Source organism: Anomaloglossus baeobatrachus, chromosome 4 (genome assembly GCF_048569485.1).
Source record: "Anomaloglossus baeobatrachus isolate aAnoBae1 chromosome 4, aAnoBae1.hap1, whole genome shotgun sequence".
Taxonomy (NCBI): Eukaryota; Metazoa; Chordata; class Amphibia; order Anura; family Aromobatidae; genus Anomaloglossus; species Anomaloglossus baeobatrachus.
This window is the reverse complement of record NC_134356.1, coordinates 597,963,977-597,988,379: the sequence shown is the minus strand read 5'-3', so window position 1 is coordinate 597,988,379 and position 24,403 is coordinate 597,963,977. Positions and strand designations below refer to the sequence as shown.

Genomic DNA, 24,403 nt, shown 5'->3' with positions numbered 1-24,403 from the left:
TTGATGTTGACACTAACCACTAGACTCATAAGCCCAGAATGAGCACGGATATCAATCAGTAAGTTAAAAATTATACAGATTTTTTTTGCACAAAATTGTATATCAATCTGCTCAGCTTCTGCTGATGTATAATATAATGCTAGTAGACTGGACAGTCTTTTCATGATGACAGGTTTCATGCCATAAGTAGCAGGGTTAAACAATTCTTCAGCTCTCCATTTTATCCTAAATAACTCTCAAGCCTACTGAATTCCTAGGAGTATAAGGGATTTTTTAATTAAAGGGAATATGTCAGTAGGATTAACCTCCTTATGCTGTCTATACGGACATGCTGGTCATAGAAAATTGAATACAATTATATCGTGATATCTATGATCCAATGTTTTTTCCAAAGAAGTCCATATTTTTTTTATATGCACATAAACAGTTAAGATCTATGGGCTGGACACAGATCTTCCTGAGAATCTGCCTCCAGAGCTTATTATAAATAGAAGCCGGAGGTATCGGTGTGAAACATGTAGAGCAGGAGAGTATACTGTCAGTCATTACATGTCTCAAACTGGCAACGGCCATTTTACTTTTTAATAACCTCTGGAGGCCGATTCTCAGGGGGATCTATGTCCAGCCTATAGATCTTAACAGCTCATTTAAATATTAAGAAAGGTGGATTTCTCTGGAATAAGACAGGATCACAGATAAAAAGATATAATTTTATTCAACTTCCCATGACCTACATGCCCATATAGACAACTTAGGTGGGCTGATCCTAGGCATAAAAACTAAGCATAAAAATCATCTCAGCTAGTACACTAAAATACACATACAATATAAAGCAAATTCCATTAGCGTTTTTTCAGATGCATGTTTTGAAGTCATTAACTGCTTGCACTTTCAAGGTCACTTAAAGGGAACCTGTCACCTACTCACTGATAATACAGTACAGTCCGATGGATGTCATTGTTTTCGGGTCCAGCGCCTCCTCTATCCTTGCTGTTCTCGGATCCGACACCTCCTCTATTAAGTAAATGGCTGTCCTCCTTATTGCGTGTGGATGACACGTACTGTGTCATCCACACCCCGGCCAGCATTTCGCTCCTGCGCATGCAGACTTCAATCTGCCCTGCTGAGGGCAGTTAATTACTGTAGTGTGCATGTGCGGGTCTTCTTTGACCTTTCCTCCGCACATGCGCACTACAGTACTTTACTCTGACCTCAGTATGGCAGATCAAAGTGTGCACGCGCAGGAGCGCAATGCAGACCGGGGTGTGGATGACGTAGGACGCGTCATTCACACGCAGCAAGGAGGATGTGATGGACTAAAAAGAGGTGACGCCGGACCCGAGAACAGCAAGGATAGACTAGGCGCCGGACCGAAAAACAATGACGCCCATCGCACTGGATTGTATCAGACCGCCAGGTTAGTGAGTGGGTGACGGGTTCCCTTTAATTTTCAAAGGTCTCAAGATATCCTAATATCTTAATTCCATATTTATTTTGCATGTCAAATTATCCTTGGCTCAACTGAAAAGGGTGAATGGGGCAATAACAAGCTGGTGTTACATGTCCTCTTGCTTTTTCTTAGGTGCTGGCTCTTTTGTGAACCTGCGTGGCTGTGCTAACCTCGGCATTCTGAGATTTTTGGGCATCTCTCTGTGTGGGAATATTGGATGCTAGACCTCCTGCCTTCATAGCTCCTAATCTAAATGAACGTGCCTGGCTGCTGTGATTAGACCTCCTCCACCCTGCATCTGATTTCCTCTCATATCTATTCTGCGTGTCCACTGGTCAGATAGTCCGTGTTTTTATACATTAAATAAGATGACATGTTTGTGAATAAAGAGCTACCATAAACACAGCTGCCGTGTTTTACCGCATCCAATGTTATTACGTTCAGCAAATATTTAGGACATATACTACAATAAGCAGCAAGACCCATAATAACATAAGAGGGCCTTTCATTTCATTCTCAGTGGTGGCTGAATCTGTGACTGTATCTTGATGGCATTTGCAAAAATCAAGTTCTTTGGGTTTATGGTAAAATATCAATTAGTTCAACTATAGGTAAAATATTTAGCGCCTCTTAAGAAAATCCTCAGATCATGATGACTGTAAAGCATTGTGGACATCAATGGTGCTATTTAAGCAAGTAAAATCAATACGGTAAATAAGAAAATAAAATGTTCAATTAGAGTAAGAATACAGCTCAGTCCTATTCAAGTGAATGAGTCCGAGCTGCAATACCAGACACAGGCACTACTTTAGTTGTCCAGTTAAAACAAGATATTCCCTATCCATAGGAAGAATAGGGCACTTTTAGCCTTGTTAGAATGTAGGGGGAGTGCGGATGCTTGACCTAATCTCCATTAATTTAATGGTGCTGCTAAACGCTGCAATCTGCTTTTTCCCTCAGCTCCATGGAAAATGAATGGAGTAGCAGTCAGGTGTTTGACCTGCCTTGCCATTTTGTAGCAGGGATAAAGTTCCTCACCAAGATAAGTTCCCCAAAGGACACTCACAAGTCAGTAAATTATCACCGATCCTGTGGATAACAGAAAACTGGTTTCAACCAAACTATTTAAAGGGATGGTTCACTACTTAGGACAGAGTACTGGCCACATCAATATAATGTCCAGAAACGAGGTTTCTCTCAAATAACTTGTGTTGCCAATAGTGCCTCTGAGTGTTATTATTGCCGTCCGCTCATCACCATCGCGTGACCTCTCATACCGGTGATGTCACATCAACTGAAGCAGGCCACAGTCTCCGCAAGTGACTAGGCTAGGGGCAGAGTTTCTCCGTTCTTCACAGCCCAGCGTCCCAGGGCTTTCTCCTTCACTGCAGAGTGCCTCAAACAGATGCGATGCTGGGCAGTGATGTGCAGGGAAATTCCGCCCACAGCCCTGTTACTAAGGGAGACTGGGGCCTGCCTCAGTTGACGTTCCATCACCGGATCTGAGAGGTCATGGAGCCCAGGGGTCATGCGATGGGGATGAGTGGTCTGCAATAGCGCTGCTCAAATGCACTATTGACAACACAAAGTATTTGAGAAAAGCCTTTTTCTGAACATTATATCAATGTGGCCAGTACTCCTAAGTAGTGACCACCTCTTTATGAACAGAGCTGCTGGGCCTGGTAAACAATAAAGAAGAACAGAAAGTGCTAAGACAGTCAGCTGATGGCAGGGGAACTGGGAGTTCGACTCCTACCAGAGACATAGCTTGGGTTTTGTTCAAGGGGGTGAAACTTTTGAGTAGGTGTCGTGGGCAGGGGGTGACTGACCACGTCAGGGGATGCTACCCGAGGCGCTTGGATCCGGGATCGTGGCTGGGGCTCGAGTGGAAGCCGGATCCGGGGCTCGTGCAGCGGCCCGTTGCCCACAACAATAAAAAGGGGGTATTTACAGAGGAAGAGTTTGTCAGTGACGCCACCTGTGGTTTGTGGTGATGGTTGGTGACACTGTGGCGCCCCTGACCTGGTCAGGCACCACTGAGTACTACACCAATGCTGGGGGCAGTACAACACAGGTAATCCCAGAGACTGAATAGGGTGTGGACACACGGAACACTCAGTAACCAGGAGCACACACAGTGCTAGAGGGGACCCCTGAGCAGACTCCGGGAGGGGGCGTGGCCCTCGCCTCCCAGCTAGTGGTGGGTGGAGTAACTGGGAACAGAGTGTATGCAGGGGCAGTTAGTGAGAGGAAGTGGAGGAGAGAAGTCGCGTCTGGTGAGGGCAGAGCAAAGTGGAGCAGAGCCCTTCCAGGCACTGCACCGTTCGTGGCTGCTGACGGGGGAGAAGGGGCTACCTGGTAGTGCCGCCCGAAAACCACCTGAGGCCGGAGTGCAGAGAGGTGGCTGAGTACGGGGACTGCCAGGAGACCTTGCCCGCACGGGGTACAGGTACCCAGAGCAGGGGCCCATTCATTTGGCCTGCTTCACCTGCTGGTGAGAGCACTGCAAGCTTACCACCAACCATATACAGAGTCCGGAGTCACGCAGCAATGAGGGGGCCCATAGGCGACAGAAAGCAGCAGCTAGAATCGTCTGGTCCACACTGCAAACAGACGGGCCAGAAAGGGGAGAACGGCGAATGCGACTTCCCTAGGTGATCCCAGCAAGACTTCAAGTCGGGGTCACCTCAAAACACGACGGCTAGGAAGGCGAGTGAGCAGTCACCCCTATTTCAGCAAAAGGGATACCTGGTTCTTCCTGGTCTTCCTGGTCTACTCACCCTGCCACCTGACGTGAGTAAAAACCCTGAAAGACACTCTGGTTGTGCGTGTGAGTCATTCTGCGACCTGTGGTTCCACACATCCAAACTGGGCCCTGGGGCTAGCCTCACTCTCGGGAGGCCACTATATCTAGCTGCATCCAACATCAGCCCCAGGCATCCCCTAATATGTAGTGGCAGTCCCCCTGACCGCAATACCGAGAGTGGCGTCACGAATCCTAAGAAGACAACCTACCTGTGACCAGACTGTCCCTCCACGTGGAGTCCCTGAAGACCCTGAAAGTAATGCAGACCTGGGCTGGGCTCCACAACACCGCCGCTGCCTTGGTATGGGGGTGCCCGGGGCTGATGGAGTAGGGCAGCAAGGTGGAGTCCCCTCCACGGGTAGGGGAGGTGTAGTCCCGGGGCCCTGAAGATAGTGAGGGTGCAAGGAGCAGTCATTAGGAAGTAACCGGATGGTACCGGTGTACTCACTGTGGTAATAAAACACACAAAGTCTGTATTGTAAACCAAGGCCGGATGCCAGGAGCCTCTGGAGAGGTGTGCTTGGTCCCGCACACGGGCTAACAGGGCAGGGGCCCTTCCTCCTGCACTTGTAGTTTCTTGTGTGTTGACTTATACCGCATAAAACGGGAGAAGTCCGCTCCCTGTGATTCTGTGTGTTGGGAGCTCTTGCCCGTGAAAACTGACTTGTGGGATCTCTGGACTCTGGCGGAAGCCCTATCCCCCTCGTTGGGCTTCCGTTTCACTCTCTGGGCTACTCGTGGGACAAGATCTAGAACCTTGTCCCCTGCTGGCGCTAATCAGTAAAGTGCTTGAAGCGGTCCTTGCCCTGGGGTCCAGGTACCCCGACTGTGCACGGCCTCCAGACCGGATCCCCGCTGTTGGCACCGGTGGGCTACAACCCTTTTAGAAAATTACTAAACCTGTGTCATGGAAATGGCTCAGTTTTATAGAGGGAAGAACTCCAATGATACATGCAACAATTCTACACAGCAATATATCTTCCTTGCATTGAACAAAGATCATAATTTGTCATTTGCTTTTATTAAAACAAGGTACACCCACATACCACCCCTCTGGTGGTAACAGGGCTGCTCATGAGATGTGGTTTCAGTCTCTAGAAAATTATGATATCCCCAACTTTAGGATATCTCTGCGCCTGGAGGACCAGGTTGGAAGATATTGTTGTTGGTTATTGTCGGTTATAAATTATTTAGTGACAAAATATATAATTGGTAGAGGAAGATTGAACTAGATGCACCTAGGTCTTTTTTCAAGCTATGTAACTATGTTACCATGTGGTAATGTTTCTTATCATGATTTTACCTTTTAGTAAGGATGAAACATGGGATGGATAGCATCAACCATGTAACCGATATTAATTTGGGGATGATGCACTGATTGCACATTTGTATAAAAATGTGCATGTTCTTCCCCTCGGGATTGTGAAGCTGAAAATGGATATATCCCATCTCCAGAGACAAAATGAGATGTCTTTTTTGGAGTTTTTAATTTCTCTTTGACAACGTTTCCTGTTAGTGGTGGCATGGGAGACTGAGTTGCAGATTGTCTCCCAAGCCCATTTCACGGCACAGCCTTCCTTGATCCCATTTGGACTCGGACACAGGCATCTCCGTGAAGTCATTCAGTGCCTTAAGACGGTCATCTATAGGTAGTGCAGTCCAAAACTCCTGGCTAGAGGTAACCAGAAGTGATGTTAAGGCCTCAACCTCAAAGGAACACGCTGGAACTTTCTCTGGGTTAGTAACTGGTTTGGTTATCCCGCTGGATGATTGTGTCCAGAGAGCAGTGCATTGCCTGCATTCAAGGCACACTGACTGTGGGTGACAGCATCTATGTAGGCAGTCTCCTTGGGGGATAACACTGTTCCATCTGCCTGAAAAGCTGTGAGTAACCCTTTCCCTTCACCTTCAGAGACTCTGGATAACACTTTCCCATCACCCTGACAGGCTATGGGTACCACATTGCCATCACTCTTACAAACTGTGAATACCACATTTTCCTCACCTTGACAGGCTGTGGGACACATTTTGCTACCATCCTGACAGGCTGGGAATAAGACTTTCCAATCACCCTAACATACTATGGGTACTGCTTTCCCATCAATCTTACAGGTTGTGAGTACAACATTTTAAACATTCTAACAACCTGTGGCAAGCACTTTCCCATTACCCTACAGGCTGTGGGTAACACTTTTCCAACACCCTGACAGGCTGTGGGAACCACTTTCCCATCATTCTAACAGGTTATGGGTAACATTTTCCCACCACCCTTACAGGTTATGGGTACCACTTACCCAAAATCCTGACAGGAGGTGAGTACCACATTCCCACCATCCTGACAGTTTGTGGAAAACACTTTCCAATCATCCTAACAGGCTGTGGGTAACACTTTCCATCCACACTGACAGATCATGGATATCACTTTCCCAGCATCTTGACAGGCTATGAGTACCACTTTCCCAACATCCTGACAGGCTGTGGGAAACGCTTTCCCCTCTTCTCAGAAAAACCTCAATATCAGTGATAATCATGGAGAAGTTTCCACTGGCCATGTCACAGACTGCTTTGACACTGACAAGCTGCACGTGACCACGTGCCTGTCTTTGACGCACCCACGGGGTTCTTGGGGATTACTCGTCGCCAGGCCGGTGTAGGAGAGGGATGTCACAGTGGCCTGGCCCGGTTCTGTGACCCCAGTGGTGTCAATAAGATGGAGTGGCTATTTACAGGGGAGTTTGTAGAGTTTGTATTCGTGATGCCACCTGTGGTTTGCGGCTATTATAGTAGCCGCCGCTGCGGGAGGTATTCCCTGGGGCAGATCGTGATGCAGCTGGTTGGTGTGGCTCTCCAGAGGTAGAACTGAGGGCCCAGGGATGTTGGGAGTAGTAATAGTCTTTGCCGAGGAGCGCAGGGTCAGAGGCGGCAAAGAAAGGGAGCGACACAAGGGTTGCAATCAAAGTTCTTTTACTCACTGAGATGTCACTGTGCCGCCCCCGTGCCAGCAGCCAGTGCTGCTCTGATCCGGATCTACGGTACGGCTCAAGGGGTTCTCCAGACTCGGGGGGGTCGTGTGGACACTCCGAATAATAGGGGGACGTGTTTATACGGGGTTGTTTGCAAAATGTCTGTGACGCCACCCACGGTGTGTGGTGATATGTAGCACCACCGCTGCAGTTGTGGAACTCCTGGGGTGATGGTCTGGAAGCTGGATGTTAACCCCCCTGTGGGTAGGGATGGATGTCCCGGGGCCTAGTGTCTCTATGCTGAGGAGGGTGGTTGCAGGGGCTGTTACTCACGGTCAAATAAAGCACGCAAGTCCTGTGGTAAACCAAGGTGATGGTGGTCGGCTGCCGCAGACGGGTGTATCTGATCCCACACCCGGGTTGGTAGTCAAAGTCTCTCTCCTCTGCACTCAGTGTTTTGTAGGTAGGACTTCCCGTTTTGAAACACAGGAGTCCGCTCCCAAACCTTTTGTTGGGAGCCGTGCCTGTCTGATGCTGACCCGTGGGATCTACAGGCCCTGGCAGTGGCGCTATCCCTCTCGGTGGGTGGTTGTCTCCTTTTCGGGACTTAGGTTGGGACAGGACCTAAAATCCTGCCCTCAATTGGTTAATTAGCTAGGCTGTCGGTGCCGGTCCTGGCTTCAGGGTCCAAGTACCTCCTCGGTGCACACGGTTTCGGGGTAAGTTCTCCGGTGTCGGTAATGGCAGGCTCCAAACCTGTCCCCGTCCACCTCGGATCCACCTAGCCATCTTCCCGTCTCCTGCAGACTCTGGCTACCGTCTGCCACCTAGCCAAGGTGTCAGGGCTCCGACTTTGCACCTGTCAATTAGCCTGACCTCCACTCCAAACTTGAACTTGAACTTCACTGACTGTTTTCCCACCCCAGGCTCTCCAGAACCCTAGGTGGGCGTTACCAACTGCCTGGCCCCACCTACTGGTGTGTCCGTCCTTCCCTGAGGGGGGGTGACTAGGGTTTCAGGTCGGCTGTTTTAACCCTGTGTGGGATTGGTGTTCTGGGGGGGCCTATATGTAGAACTACCTGGTTTTCCGGGGTGCTACATCACCACCTTTGGACTGCCGGACTCTGCTGTCATGGGCTCGAGCCAATCCCGGATAGTTTGAAGGTCAGAACCGGTGTTTCTTTCAGTGAGTCCTTCCTCCCTGCACTCTATTGTGTTAATCCCTGCAGCTTGAAGCTACGCTGGGACCGGAGTCCTGGGAATTGTTCCGTTCACGTCCTGTATAGCAGGCAGCGCGAGTCCGTAGTTGGTGCCGTCCTTTTGGTCATGACTCCTGGCTCTATATGCTGCTGTACCCCGGGCACTTTGGGTGGGCCAGAAGACTTGAAATCCTCTACCCGGCGGATTCTGCTGGCGGAACGTGAAGTGCCCCCCAGCCTAGGGCTCCGCATCCTGTTCTGTGTACCCGGTCCTGAGGGGGCAATGGCGCAGCTCTCCCCTCAGCGACTGTGTTCTCCTACGCCTCATTGGTTCCGTGTCAGTCACCATCCGGTGTCAGCGTCTGTAAGTGTGTGGGTGTGTCGCCTTGCTTCCCTGTGTCAAGCTCCTCCCCCCAGGTTCCAGAACTAGTGAGCAGAGGGTCCACTAATTAGTGATGGCCACCCCCAATATCTCTACCCTAACCCAGTCCCAGTGAGAGGGCATCTAACTGTGTGTTTTGGTGGATGATTGTGGTTAACTGGCAATGACCTCCTCCTTACCTGAGATGAATACTGCACCTCTGGTGAGCTGCAGTACCCTGTGGCGACTGAAGCTTCAGGGGCACCCCATCTTCACCTCCTTAAGCCTACTTTCACACTTGCGTTGGACGGCTTCCATTGCTATCCGCAGCCTTGAGGAATTACGGTAACCGTTGCAGGAAACCGTTATATTCCTCTTAGACTTCTATTAGCTACGGATAGCAACGGATGATCTTGCGTTGCATCCGCTGCACGACACAGCGTCGTTATTTTGACACTGCGTTGGGCGGAGGGAATGCTGTATGTAACGTTTTTTGAGCAGCGCAATTCATAGGATTTCGCTGCACATGCTCTCTCTGGCTTCCTGCACTCGTAACCAGGGTAAACATCGGGTTACTAAACAATGCGCTTTCCCTAGTTACCCGATATTTACCCTGGCTACGGGTGCAAGGAGCCCGACACTTTCCCGCTCGGCTCCGCCCCATCCCGCACTTCACTCCACGTGTACACATGCACGCACACTCACCTGTTCCCAGCCTTGCATTCCTCGCTGCACTGATGTCCTCAGTGCCATGGTCCCGCTCGGCTCCACAAACCCCGCACTCCGCCCCCCTCACACATTCTCGGCGGCCGAACGATCAGCTGATCACCCGGCGACCAGCTGCTGTGAGCGATCAGCTGATCACCCGGCGACCGGCTGCTGTGAGCGATCAGCTGATAGTTCACAATAGTCTGCCGCCGGAAAAACGAAAGAAGAAAAAAAACATAAAAAAAAAATAAATAAAGATTCCGTCGTTTTGTACGATCCGTTGCATCCGTTGTGTCACTAAATGCAACACATCCATTGCATCCGTCACACAACGCAATGCAACGGATGCCGTTCAACGCAAGTGTGAAAGTAGCCTTACTTATTTCAGGGGGCCTGACTAACCTCACCCGCAGTGTGACATGGCTAAGTTCTCCTGTACAATGAATCACATTACTTTGTGATACCACAGGGTCAGTGCTAATCATAGAGCAGCTACCACTGACCATATCACTGTCCGCGATGATACTAAGAAGCTGCATGAGATCATGTTCTTCTTAGACTTCATGCCTGCCTCCATCGCCCTTAGCGCTGAATCTTACTCCTTTGAGGGGACCCTTAGCAACATCACCTTACAGCGTGATGTGACTTAGTTTCCCTGTACCATCAAACATATTATTATCATGTACAACATTGATATCCACATCATCAACGTTTAGCTTAAATTAATTACCAGATCAGGGAGGGTTGTCAGAAACATATTGAGTGGCCAACCATCCCAGATCAGTGCCCAATAAAACAATTGTTGGGAGGTTCTTAGACACCCTCTCTTGCCTCAACCCCCCTCCTGACACCCCAGTCCAGGAAAACTCGGGATATCAGTAAAGGTCGGCGAAAATCCTACTTAAAAAGTAAGTATGATTGCAAAGTTATGAATTTTTTTATTAGTTCATTACTTTATTACTTCTCTCCCAAACACTAGTCCATAAAACTTTAGAAGCTGCTTTCTACTGTTGTTAAACCAAGATCCATACTCTAGGTACAACAAATCACACACATTTCCTTATCTGAGTACAGGAGTGCAGAGCAGAGAGGCCCATATAGGGGAATTGCCATAAGCTGATGCTTTGTATATAGTATGGATCTTGGCTGAGCAGCAGCTGAAATCAGCTTCTAAAGAAGTGTGAACTCCATGTGTGGAAAAAGCCCAATAACATAGTGTTTGGAAGAAAAAGATGGGTATTCTCATCTTCTTAAATATCAGGGAGTCTGCAAACCCTACACTATTATTATTGGTTGATTCACTTATAATTCAAAGATAATTTTAGCTTTTTTTGATGATATAAGGTATTGCAAGTGACAGCAAATTTTGCATTGCAAGTGACAGCACATTTCACAATGGAATTATAGGTGTCCATACAAAGGTTTTGTGCAGCTATAGGGTTAACTTGTCAACTATATTACCTATATCGCAGGAATACAATTCACTCCTCAATTAGGCTGGTGTCACATTTGCATGTGAATCGCATGGCACTGCCTGGACCGGCCGCTGGCTCTCCTGACAGGAGCTGGTCAGCTGCATGTATTTCTATGCAGCTGCACACTCCAGTCAGAAAAGCAGCTGGACAGTCCAGGCAGTGCGATGAGATCCTCGCGCAAGTCACACGCAAATGTGACTTCAGCCCTAATTAAGATGCTTATAAGCATTGGTGTCTTCAAGAACTGTTACATTAGAGATAGTTGGAAATCAGTTTTTGCTAAAGGTGATGCATTTTATTTAAATTGGAACAAAGGCTGGATTAGTTTGAAAATCCCAGAATTCATTTAATCCTATTAAATATGAGTTTACTTTTTTCATTTGCTTTTCTGCCATGCCTAAAATTTAGGATGACCTTTAAGAACCTCCATGGTGATTTTCACATATCCCCTATTCTGTCCAACTGTAGGCATCATTTTTTAGAATCTAATATATAAAGCTGAGTGTATGTATGTGTGTGTGTATGTGTGTATGTATGTGTGTGTGTATGTGTGTGTATGTGTGTGTGTGTGTGTGTGTATGTGTGTGTGTATGTGTGTATGTGCACTAAAGGAATCCGCACCGTCTCATTTACAATCACAAAATTTTGGACAGACGCCTCATATGACACAGAGAACGTCTTAGACTATGTTTTGATGGGAAAATTTAACCCCGCGCTTTACAGTTATTCGCCAAAAAACCTGCTAGCATTACAGTCAATAGAGCTGGGAGCTACAGGTCATTAATTGGTTGCTATAGGCAACAAAGGACATTCTTAGTATAAGAAGCTTATGTGTCAGTTAACGTGATTTCGGTAAAGAGATGGATAGAGGGAGAGACAGACAGAGAAAGACAGACATAGAGACAGGCTGACAGAAAGAGAGACAGAGAGAGACAGAGAGAGGCAGACAGGGAGAGAGACAGGGGGAGAGACAGAGAGAGAGGCAGAGAGAGACAGAGAAAGACAGAGATAGAAACAGAGAGACAGACAGAAAGAGAGAGTCAGACAGGGAAAGAGACAGACAGGGAGAGACAGACAGAGAAAGAGAGAACCAGATAGGGAAAACTAGAGAGACAAAGAGAGACAGAGAGAAAAACAGAGAGACGGATAGAGAGAGACAGATAGAGAGAGATGGTTAGAGAGAGGCAGACAAAGAGCAAAATAGAGAGAGAGACAGACAGAGAGAGACCGGCAGACAGGAAGAGAGAGCGAAAGAGTGGGAGAGAGACAATTAATATCCCAGGCAATGCCGGATACTACAGCTAGTTTAAAATAAAATCTAATATCTAAAATTCTAATCTTACAATCAGAATACTATTTTAAAAATGTAAAAAGAGACCCCAGTTGCTCACAATGAGAGGTGGTAGTTACTGCACATAGAAAGTTTCCAACATTTCAAACTGAAAATCAGGATCATGCCTGAGACTAGCTCTTAAGAATTTTTCTTACTTGGTATCAACTATGCAGAAACAACTACTATGCTTCCAGGTACAGACTGGGACTAAAATTCAGCCCTGACATTTGAAAGCACACAGGCTGATGCTGGGTATGTCCCCTTCCCAAGATTGAGGTCTCTATTACTTATATTACCCTCCCAGCAGGAAATCATGATTTACTACCTATAAACAACCTTAACACGTTTACCCCCGGTCGATTTTCTATTTTTCATTTAATCTTTTTGCTCCCCTTCTTCCGAGAACCGTAACATTTTTATTTTTCAGTCAATTTTGCCACATGAGAGCTTGTTTTTGCGGGACAAGTTCTACTTTTACATCAAACCATAAGTTTTACCATATAGAGTACTAGAAAATGGCAAACAAATTCTAATTGCAGAAAAATTGCAAAAAAAGTGCGATTGCATGATAGTTTTTGGGATATTTTATTCACTGTGTTCACTATATGGTAAAAATGATGTGTCAGTGTAATGTCTCAGGTTAGTACACGTTCATAGACACCAAACATGTATAGGGGTACTTTTATCTAAGGGATTAAAAAAAAACAGAAATTTGTCCAAAAAAGTGGTGCTCTTTTTGTGCCATTTTCCGCGACCTGTAGTGTTCTCATTTATGGCTCAGTAATGGCTTACTGGCATCTCAAGCTGACATTTTTAATGGTACCATTTTTACGCAGATGCTACGTTTTGATCGCTTGTTATTGCATTTTGCGCAAAATTTGCGCCAACCAAAAAACGTAATTTTGGTGTTTGGATTTTTTTTTGCTGCTACACTGTTTACCGATCAGTATAATCTAATATATAAAGCTGAATGTGTGTATGTATGTATGTGTGTATGTCCGGGATTGGCATCTGCACCGTTGCAGCTACAGCCACAAAATTTTGCACACTCATACGTCTGGACCCCGTGAGCATCATAGGCTATGTTGTGAAGCGAAATTTTAACCCTGCGCGTTCCAATTTGCCAATCAATTTTGCCCCTATCTACATAATGGGGAAAAAGTGAAACGAAAAGTGTATCCGCACCGTCACATTTACAGTCACGAAATTTTCCACAGACACCTCATGTGACCCCCCAGGAAACGTCGTAGACTATGATTTGACAGGAAAATGTAACCCCGCGCTTTACAGTTACTCTCCAAAAAACATGGCTCCATTAAAGTAAATGGAGCCTGGAACTACAGGTTATTAGTAAGACCTGTGATTGGTTGCTATAGGAACAAAAGATATTCATAGAATAAGAAGCTTATATGTGAGGTAATAAGATGTCGGTGGGGAGACGGATAGAGAGAGACAGAGAGAGACAGACAGAGAGACAGACAGAGATAGACAGACAGGGAAAGAGACAGAGACAAATGGTGAAAGAGACAGACAGACAGACGGTGAAAGAGACAGACAGAGACAGACGGTGAAAGAGACAGACAGAGACAGACAGGGAAAGAGACAGACAGAGACAGACCTGGAAAGAGACAGACCTGGAAAGAGACAGATGGGGAAAGAGACAGATGGGGAAAGAGACAGACAGACATGCAGACAGGGACAGAGACAAGCAGACAGGGAAGGAGGAGACAGCCAGAGAGACAAAGATAGATGGGGAAAGACACAGACCTTGATAGAGACAGACGACGAAAGAGACAGGGAAATAGAGACAGACAAGGAAAGAGACAGACAGGGACAGGCAGACAGGGAGAGAGACAGACAGGAAAAGACACAGACAAAGACGGGGAGACAAACGGGGAAAGAGACAGACCTGGGAAAGAGACAGACCTAGAAAGAGACAGATGAGGAAAGAAACAGAGAGATAGAGACAGACAAAAAAATAGACAGGCAGACGGGGAAAGAGACAGACTGGGAAAGAGACAGACGGGGAAAGAGACAGATGGGGAAAGAGACAGACGGAGCACATTACTTGGCCAATTTAGTTAAATCTGTGTGGAATATCTGTGGTGTTGAAATATATGTTATGACATGCTTCTATTAGCTTAGTTTTTGCCTTTTAATAATTACATTTCTGTCTATTTGTTTTGTGGTTTTTGTGTGCAGAATAAATTTTTGTTAATACATTCTATTTTGTTAACAACAGTTATTAACCCAGGCGAAGCTGGGTAGTACAGCTAGTTGATTTTATATTTTGATAGATCGGGCGTTTCTGAACACGGTGATACCAAATGTGTGTATATTTTTTCTTTTTTTAACCCTTTAATTTTTAATAGGGCAAACTTATAAGTTTTTTTTATTTTTTAAAACTATTTTTATTCTACTAGTCCCCCTATGGGACTATAAGGATCAGCAGTCTGATTGCTCGTTCATTTCTGTTGATCACAGCTACACAGCTGAGATCACCAGAAATGCTCATCTCTTGTAACAGCCAGCACTCGCCCGGCTGTTACAGGAAGTTAGTCATGTGAGCTACAGGAGTCATCACATGCTACCATGGGAACCATCGGCTTACAGTTATCACATCATGGTGCCGCCGATGGAGCTGGGTGAGTGAACATTTACCACTCCAGGCATTTAAATTACACTGTCACATTTTGATAGCGTGGTTTAAGGGGTTAACAGGAGTGGGGGATAACGGATCCACATGCGCTTGCAAGGCACACATGCTGTACATTTGCTGTACAAATCAGCAGATATGTGCGCGAATCACTGCCGACTGCCCACAGCAGCCACAGGTGATTACACTACGATGGCTTAGGACGTACCAGTATGGCCCACAATCGTTAAGGGATTAATCCTCTGTGTGGCGACTGCCTCTAGCAGGCTGCAGGTATGAAGTTTCCTGTGGCATGCCAGAGTAAGTGACGGAACACTTCGCCACAGCTGTTAAAAGTATCAGCATCCTAAAGAAGCCAATACTGTTAGCAGTGTTGCAATTTATGTGGTCCATGGCCAGTATGGCCCATTTGACATTTGCCAGAATTGCATGATTGTCAGTCAGGCCATGTATATTACTGATGCCTCACACATCCTATCCTCTCCCTGATATCTCCACTCCCCTCCGTAGCTCTAGATCCTTCCTACTCATGCTCGGCAGCAAATACTGTTGTGTCAGTCTGTAGAAGAGCATTGTCTCTGTAGTAGATCTGAGTAGTTGGAGCGTAATTATAGCACTACCTTACATGTTGTAATAAACGGGCATACAGCAATGTCTATGAAAGGCAAAATGAATAATAGGAACTGTAGTTTGCTTTAGTACTCCCATAAGCAGCAAGTCTTGTAGCATAAAACTAAAGCTGGGTTTACACAATGAGACTTTCTAGCGATCCAACCTAGCCGGGATCGCTACAAAGTCTCTGGTGAGCTGTCAAACAGGCAAACCTGGCCAACGACGCAACAGCGATCCGGACCTGCAGAGCGACCTAGCTGGTTGTTGGGGACGTGTCAAAGCTGCTATTTGAAAGGGAAGTCGCTGTAAAGTCCCCTTTACACACTGAAACCTTCTAGCGATCATGCTGCACAGCAGGAAACAAAGGACCTAGGAATGGTCCTGAACGATTTATAGCGATCACAACTTCACAGCAGGGGCCAGGTCGCTGATGTGTTTCACACACTGCAATGTCGCTGGGGAGGTCGCTGTAACGTCACAAAACCGGTGACGTTACAGCGATGTCATTTGCGATGTTGCAGTGTGTAAAGCCACCTTAACTGTGCTACAGAGAAGTGGGCAATATAAAGAAAAGGAAAAAATTACCTCTAAGCTATAAGAACATCATCTAGTGGTAATTCACATACAGTACATTTAGGAAGGTTTCTATCTTTTATATAAGGGTTAAAAACTTTGCTAAGGCTATGTTCACACTACTGTTTTAAATTTTCTGTTTTTTCCTATTGATTATAATGCATTTGTCGCGGGCGGGGAGGAGGGTGTCAGCACACCGCGCTCACCCCTTCTGCTCGGGTCCGGCAGCTGTCCAGTGGTGGCTCGAGCTGTGGGCCGGATCCCAGGGTTTCTCGAGCGACACTCCTCGCCCGTGAGTGAAAGGGGATTTGTGGTTGGGTGTGGGGGATGGTTATAGTTCGTGACGCCACCCACGGTTGTGGTGATTTCACCACCGCTGCTCAATTCGGGGGTCCCGGGGATGGTGATGCGGAGCAGCCAGGTGTTGTGTTGCCCCTCCGTGGGTAGGGGTTGGTGATCCCGGGGCCCGGGGGTGGAGAAGGAGGTGCGGGGCCTGGTGGGCGCAGGGACGCGGGGGCAGCGCTGTGCCTTGCGGCACTGTGGTACTCACTCAGCCTGAGACACGGACACAGTTTGTACGGTAAACCAAACGGCTGGTAGGACGGTCCCACAGACGGCTGCACCTGCACTCCCGGTAGTTGACGGTGATGTCCCTCTTCCTTGCACCTATGGTTGACTTGTGGTAGCGGTGGATTCCCTCCGGTTACCCGCTCCCCGACTACAATCTGGGCCGGAGGAGCTCTACACTTTGCCCGCAGGCGCTGGCCCTGAGAAACTGGTGCCTTGGCGGTGGCGGTGTCTCTCTGCTTCAGGTTGGGCTGTTGCCTTCAATCGGGACTTGGTTGTTGGGGGATCTACGTCCCCTTCACTGACGGATTCGGCAAATTTGGCAACTCCTAGCCTTGCCAGGGTCCGAGAGGCCCCTGCCCTAGTGCTGACTGTCCTTCGGAACACTGCTCCAGACCACCGGGCACACAGCCAACGGGGTCCTTCCAGGAACTTCCAAACGGTCCCCCTCCAGACAGTCACCGCCGTCGCTGACCTTGCTGTTCTGGCCCTACACAAAGCTGGGCCCTCAGGCTTTGCACACTCTCTGCTCTGTCACCACTTCTTGCTCTCCTCCTTTTCCACTTTTCTTTCCTTCACTTTCCACTTGCTGTTTACTTTAGCCCTGCCTGGGCTACTCTTCCACTCCTTCCACTTCCTCCTCCCTGACTGTTCTGCTCACTCAAGCTCGTCCCTGAGCTGACTGCTCACACAAGCCCTGCCTGGGCTAATCTGCCTGGTTTCTCCCGCCTCCAGAACTGTGATCTCCTTGGTGGGCGGAGCCAACCACCTGGCCCACCCCCTGGTGTTGATAAGGCCGTAATTTAGGTTGATGCAATCTAATCATGCATCCCTCTTAAACTGTCTGCAGTCCAAATTATGAGTCACTCGTGGTAGCATGCATAACCACAATCTTTCACACACACACCAGAGACGTGCTCAGATATGAATAGAAAGTAAGACTGATTTATTTCCGGAAGTTGTACAAATATATATAACCTTATTGGCTAGGTGCCAAGAATACGTAACACGTCTCCTATTGGATAAAGTAGAACAGCTTATTCTGTGATATACAATTTACTGTAATGTGCTTGGTTCCTCATTTATATTAAGCAATGTCAGCATGATTCACTGGTCACAAGAATAGCCCAGACTGTCTGTCTGAGTCTTATGCCAAGAGATATGTGGGGTACAGTTCAAACAACATCTTAAATCTTGTTCTTTATGGATATCTCCATGTAACTCCTATATACTCATAATAATGATAATCTTGTCCATAACAGTCCCCCCTTTGGAGATAGCCAAAAAGTCTTTCCTTACTTTTCCCGAGTCTATTGATCTGTCCTACTGCCGATGGTTACCTCACTCACATACGAGATACCCCATCCCTTGTGGATGAATCTTCCCACCCAACAGACTATGCATAGGAAGCCAGATCCTGATCGTATTCTCTAGACTGTCCTCATGGCTATGTTCTGCTGGCCCACGTTATTCAGGAAGGGGGAACGTGGCAGTAGTCCTCTAATGGGCTAATATTTATCAGGGTTGGTTTCACTCAAAGTCTCATGCTCCTCAGTCCTCAGGCGGTAATGGTGAGACATCATCAAAGGTGGGATGCACAGTCGTCTTCTGGTCCACATGCTTAGATATCATCATCCTGGCACAAAGTATCGGGTAGAAGAGGGAAGACAGCCATCTCCTGGTCTCAGGCAGGTCCGACATCTCTTTGTAGTGGAATGCATGGATCTTCGTCCGAAAGAAAAAGAGTGAGAGAAGAGAGAGAGAAAGATTGAGAAGAGAGAGAGAGGAAAAGAGAAAAGAGAGAGGAAAAGAGAGAGGAAAAGAGGAGAGAGAAAAAGAAAAGAGAGAGAAATCTAGATCTGGTTGGATCTGGAGGAGAAAACTCAAAAACGTGTATTAGGCACATGTTTAAACAAACAACAAGCTTAGTTGAAGTATCTGGGGGTACTTCTAAACAGGATTTCATAGGGTCTCAACCTAGTGATCCCTGCTGGGGTGTGTCTGACACTGAACAATGCAAGCGAAGACTCTCATGCCCTTGCCTTCTACACTGCCCCATCCTCCCAACCTTCCCTCTATTCTGTGGCTGGTATGGGGTGTGTAGAGTCAGTTCTGTGTCTAAGGCCTGCCATATCTCTTTGGCTGGCAGTGAAAGCAGGTCACTAGCCACTTCCTATGGTCTCCGGGAGCCCACAGCTGCACCCTATCTCAGTCCTCTTCTTCTTCTGGGACTTGCTCTTGTAGGGTCAGGACAACGTTTTCTCAAGACTTTCCATCCTTCCTTTCTTCTTCACATCTGGGTCATTCGAAAAGCACAGATTGACTGACTGTTTCTCTCGTAAGTGGTCTTGGGGCTTCTTTGGATGTTCTGTCAGTGAGGGCACTTCTAACTGCTTCCCTTGACTCCTCCAATGTAGGCCTCAACCCTGCTCACCGCGACTCTGTCTGGCAATAGCAAAGCTTCCATCCATTCTTCTATGGCCTCATGGCGGCGTACAGTTCCATTGGCAGTGATCAAGTCTCTTGTCCTCCACAGAGTAGATGCTGGCTGCCATCTTGCAGGCTTCAGCGAGAGCACATACATCTGCTTCTTCACAGACAGGCATGCGGGTAGCGACTGCTCTATCAGCACAGCGTCTTCTGCCACCAGCACCATACCCATGTGGAACCGTCTTCTTGATGCACATCTTGATCCATCCGCAAAGGTGTTAAGTCAGGGTCCAAAGGTGTTAAGTCAGGGTATCGAATCCAGAGTTTCAGCTATGCCAGAGTCGACTACCTCTTCCACCAAGGTGTCAGAGGTGGGACACTCCCCCCTTGGAAGAGGGAGAAGTTCAGCAGGATTAAGGACCCCACACCGAGAGATGGTGACTTTGTCAGGGAGCAGTGATGTCATACGGGCACTGATCTTCAACTGGTGCTTTAGGTAGGTGTTCAATCTGGCTGAGTAGTGTTCAAAGGGCTGCTGTCTTCCTCCATGGCAAACGGGTGGAATGACTTCTGGGCTGGAGATGACATGATGATACTCTTCAGGTGACTGTAACTCAGGTGACTGTAACTCAGGTGACTGTGACTGTAACTCAGGTGACTGTGACTGTAACTCAGGTGTTACCAGCTGTAGTTTACATGTGGGCTCTCGGAGACCTGATACAAAGGACTATACCCAGGTTTGTAAGAAAGAGCAATGGGTGTAACTTTGGGGTCAGGAGAACACTGAAATTCTAAAAACTAAAATCCCCTAAAATCCCGGGGAAAGAGAAAAGAGCACAAGAGGGTTTGGAAACTACCAAGCAGCACCCCCTGACTACATATACACAACTAGGAAAAAGCAGTGGAGCGTATCTACTCTACCTCTCCTGTGCTGACCCTGTAACTCGGGGCCCTGCACTCTCCCTCATCCCGACGGTAGACCTGATGGTGGTCAGGGTCGAGCCTCCAGCGTATCCCTCTCTCCTGTCAGACCCTGTAAACTAAGACACAAAGGATTACTGGATGCTGCCAACGAAAACCCTAATATATGCCAACTCCTGATGATCAATGTCCCCTTGGGACCACATGAACCTCCACCCTCTCTATCAGGGAACTCTTGTGCAAGATATCAGGCAGGATAACATACAAGTGAAAATATCTCAAACCAGGCTAAGTAACAACTGCCATAGGCCGAAAAATATTCACTGTCCACCAGGACTAATAGTGAGCAGTCTATATGGTCTACTAAACACTGTATACTAGATACAGCAAAAACAAACATGCAAAAGTGAAGGGAAAAGTTTCCACAGGACTATCAGCAATAACCTCTGCTAAGGTTCATTAGTGGGAACACAATGGGGAACAACTGCATATATGACCAAAAACGGAGTGTGTGTTTCAGGTCCCTGTCTCCCCCCTCTGCAGTCCCTGCTATGTCAGCAATAAACAGAGCAGTGGCTGTAGCTGCTGAAACAAAAATGGGGAACTGGGTGTCGGCTGGACTAAAATGGCGTCTAAAAATGAACTATGTAGTGTCTGAGTTAAAACGTCCACTAAAGATAATTACCGATAAGAAACAGCCGCTAAAAGAGGAAGTAGGTGTTGGCCAAAAATGGCATCTGAAGAGTCCTGGGAGGGAGTGACATGTATTGTGACATCTACATTCAGGAGGTATTCAATCTGTCACTGGGAATACGGATTATATAGGGACCCCTGGGCTGACCCTGTAACTAGGGACCCTGTACTCGCCCTCATCTCGACGGTAGACCTGATGGTGGTCAGGGCCGAGCCTCCAGCGTATCCCTATCTCCTGTCAGACCCTGATAACTATCCCCATACCATACCCCACCCAGGGCTGAGTATAACACTGAGTGACAGAAAGAAATCTACATTCAGAACAGAAAATAATGGGGTGGGCTTACGTGGACACAGTGCTCCACAGACAGGTAAAATACACATAGTGCAGTTGCTAGATTCAGAATTACTCATCAATTCTCATCTAGAATTCTCCATTTCAACATACGTGTGTCATTTACAACTAAACTTCACAGAATTTCATTCACAGGACTGAAATGGAAACTAACACTTCCCTGTTTTTTGTTTTTTTTTTTCTTTCCTTTCAACTCTCCTACGGTGTTTCACACCAAAAACTGCGTACATTATACATAAAACATCTTCCAGTGTCACTTGGGTGATAAGGTACACGCACCCTCACTGTAAACCTGCAAACCTGGCTCCATTACTGGCCAGAAAGAATCCCCAGCTTTAATCTGGGTGAAAACATCTTTCAGGGAAAACTATATATGAGATATTATGTCAGAGAGAGAATTCACGATATACATACACCTCCATGAGAACGGTCTATCGACTACTCAATAATTCCGATTAAGACCAAAGTTTAGGGGTCTTCCCCAATGTATTCAATTCTAGGTAAGAATACATTGACATCCACTAAAACAAGACCAGTGAGTACGCATACAACGTTCAACTCACTGCTTAGCAGGAAAACCGTACCAGGTAACAGTCTAACAGTCAGGGCTCTTTCACCCACTTTTTCCTTAACACTGCACCTGTACATCAGGTCCAAGGTATCAAACATCAATTATTGATGACACGTCACTCATAGGTGTATATATCTCATTGTTCCTTCACAAGGACTGCAGCCTCTTGGGGCTTCCATGTCACATATTTAGGGCGTTCTTGTCTGGGGCTATCGGAATAATGGTGCGATGCCATGTGTGGCCTGACGTCCTCAAATAAGGACAGCACCTGTGGTTTACCTCTACTAGGGACAGTGTTGGTGGTGGGGTGGATCATTGTTAAATCATTGTCATCTTCCTGACACCCCTCGGTGTCTTCTGCTGCTCCAGCAACAAATAGGCCAGTGGCCTTGGGACTTAAGATGGCCGGAAAAGGGAACTAGGTGCGGCCCAACCTGAATTGATGAGTAATTCTGAATCTAGCAACTGCACTATGTGTATTTTACCTGTCTGTGGAGCACTGTGTCCACGTAAGCCCACCCCATTATTTTCTGTTCTGAATGTAGATTTCTTTCTGTCACTCAGTGTTATACTCAGCCCTGGGTGGGGTATGGTATGGGGATAGTTATCAGGGTCTGACAGGAGATAGGGATACGCTGGAGGCTCGGCCCTGACCACCATCAGGTCTACCGTCGAGATGAGGGCGAGTACAGGGTCCCTAGTTACAGGGTCAGCCCAGGGGTCCCTATATAATCCGTATTCCCAGTGACAGATTGAATACCTCCTGAATGTAGATGTCACAATACATGTCACTCCCTCCCAGGACTCTTCAGATGCCATTTTTGGCCAACACCTACTTCCTCTTTTAGCGGCTGTTTCTTATCGGTAATTATCTTTAGTGGACGTTTTAACTCAGACACTACATAGTTCATTTTTAGACGCCATTTTAGTCCAGCCGACACCCAGTTCCCCATTTTTGTTTCAGCAGCTACAGCCACTGCTCTGTTTATTGCTGACATAGCAGGGACTGCAGAGGGGGGAGACAGGGACCTGAAACACACACTCCGTTTTTGGTCATATATGCAGCGTATATAACAACTTCCTCTTTTTCCCTTGCAGTTGTCAGAGAAAAATAAAACATAGAACTTCTGCTTTTCTCCTAGAGCAGACAAAACCACATTACATTTCATGTGATTTACAATTACATTACATAAATTACAGACAGCTTAAGGTGAACCTGACCACCTTGGTGTGGGATCTCTTAGGACGGCTTATCTCATGCGAGATGGCGGTCATTAGGTGTCTAGACTGGGACAGCCCAACCCCCCCTTCGAAATGCAAGTACACGCATGAGGTTGCAAGGCGAGATCATACAAATGTGCTCACCTGCAGCTGGAGTTGCGCAATTCTCCACCTCTCACGTAGTTGCCTTTCGACTGAAGGTGTCAGCACGGCCGTCTGCCATCCAGAGCTCTGTCCTAAGGTTCGTTGGGCGCCAAATGATAAGGCCGTAATTTAGGTTGATGCAATCTAATCATGCATCCCTCTTAAACTGTCTGCAGTCCAAATTATGAGTCACTCGTGGTAGCATGCATAACCACAATCTTTCACACACACACCAGAGACGTGCTCAGATATGAATAGAAAGTAAGACTGATTTATTTCCGGAAGTTGTACAAATATATATAACCTTATTGGCTAGGTGCCAAGAATACGTAACACGTCTCCTATTGGATAAAGTAGAACAGCTTATTCTGTGATATACAATTTACTGTAATGTGCTTGGTTCCTCATTTATATTAAGCAATGTCAGCATGATTCACTGGTCACAAGAATAGCCCAGACTGTCTGTCTGAGTCTTATGCCAAGAGATATGTGGGGTACAGTTCAAACAACATCTTAAATCTTGTTCTTTATGGATATCTCCATGTAACTCCTATATACTCATAATAATGATAATCTTGTCCATAACAGTGTGAATCATCAGCCTCTGGAAGAAGGCAACAAGGATTTCTGGTTAGCTGTGATGTGCCTACCTGGAGTGTGGGGTGTGGTGGTGTTGTGACCTGTGACCCCTGGCTTGCCCAGGGCGACACACATTCTGTCTGGTTTACATTATGCTATCCATCATTTTACAAACCAAATAGGGAAAACATAGTAAGCTAGTATGAGCAGAGCCTAAAAACACAAAAGAAGTTCCCTGAATAATAAAACAATTAATGTTGTCTTGTTATCAGCATGCCACGATGCAGAACTTTATCATAATACGTAATAAAGTTGTTTCTAGTAATTGTTGTCTGCTTTATATTCTAGATCCAAGCTACTATGGAACAGGTTGCTCCACCACTGGTATCCTAAACATACTGGGAATCACTATCTGCTGCGGGGTGCCGTCAAACTGCTTCCAGTAAATTTCTACTATTTTGTTTCTTGTTAATTTTCAATGATTCAGTAGTTCTTCAAGGAATTTAAATAAATTATCTTTATCAACTCTCTTTTCTAAAATAAAGTTTTAGTTTACAAAGCGGAGTCTTTGTTGTTCTTCATTGTTAGAATTTCTTAACCTTAAGGCCGCTTTACACGCAACGACATCGTTAACGAGATATCATTGGGGTCACGGAATTCGTGACGCACATCCGGCCTTGTTAGCGACGTCGTTGCGTGTGACACGTACGAGCGACCGCTAACGATCAAAAATACTTACCACATCGTTGATTGTTGACACGTTCATTTTCAAAATGTCGTTGCTCA

At 46.7% G+C, this 24,403-nt stretch overlaps 1 protein-coding gene across 2 annotated transcripts in view; it reads left to right on the top strand.

Moving 5' to 3' along the window:
* The window catches only part of LOC142301876 (gastrokine-1-like), a 29,846-nt gene extending 5,670 nt beyond the window's left edge, over nt 1-24,176 (top strand). Inside the window, exon 6 of one of the 2 annotated variants that reach the window (XM_075342915.1) lies at nt 23,966-24,176. In XM_075342915.1, coding sequence (XP_075199030.1) covers nt 23,966-24,063 — 98 coding nt within the window. In that variant the 3' untranslated portion in view covers nt 24,064-24,176. Of the gene's footprint in view, nt 1-1,582; nt 1,856-23,965 lie in introns of those variants that run through there. The other variant, XM_075342916.1, reaches the window with a different exon arrangement.
* Nucleotides 24,177-24,403: the final 227 nt, after the last annotated feature.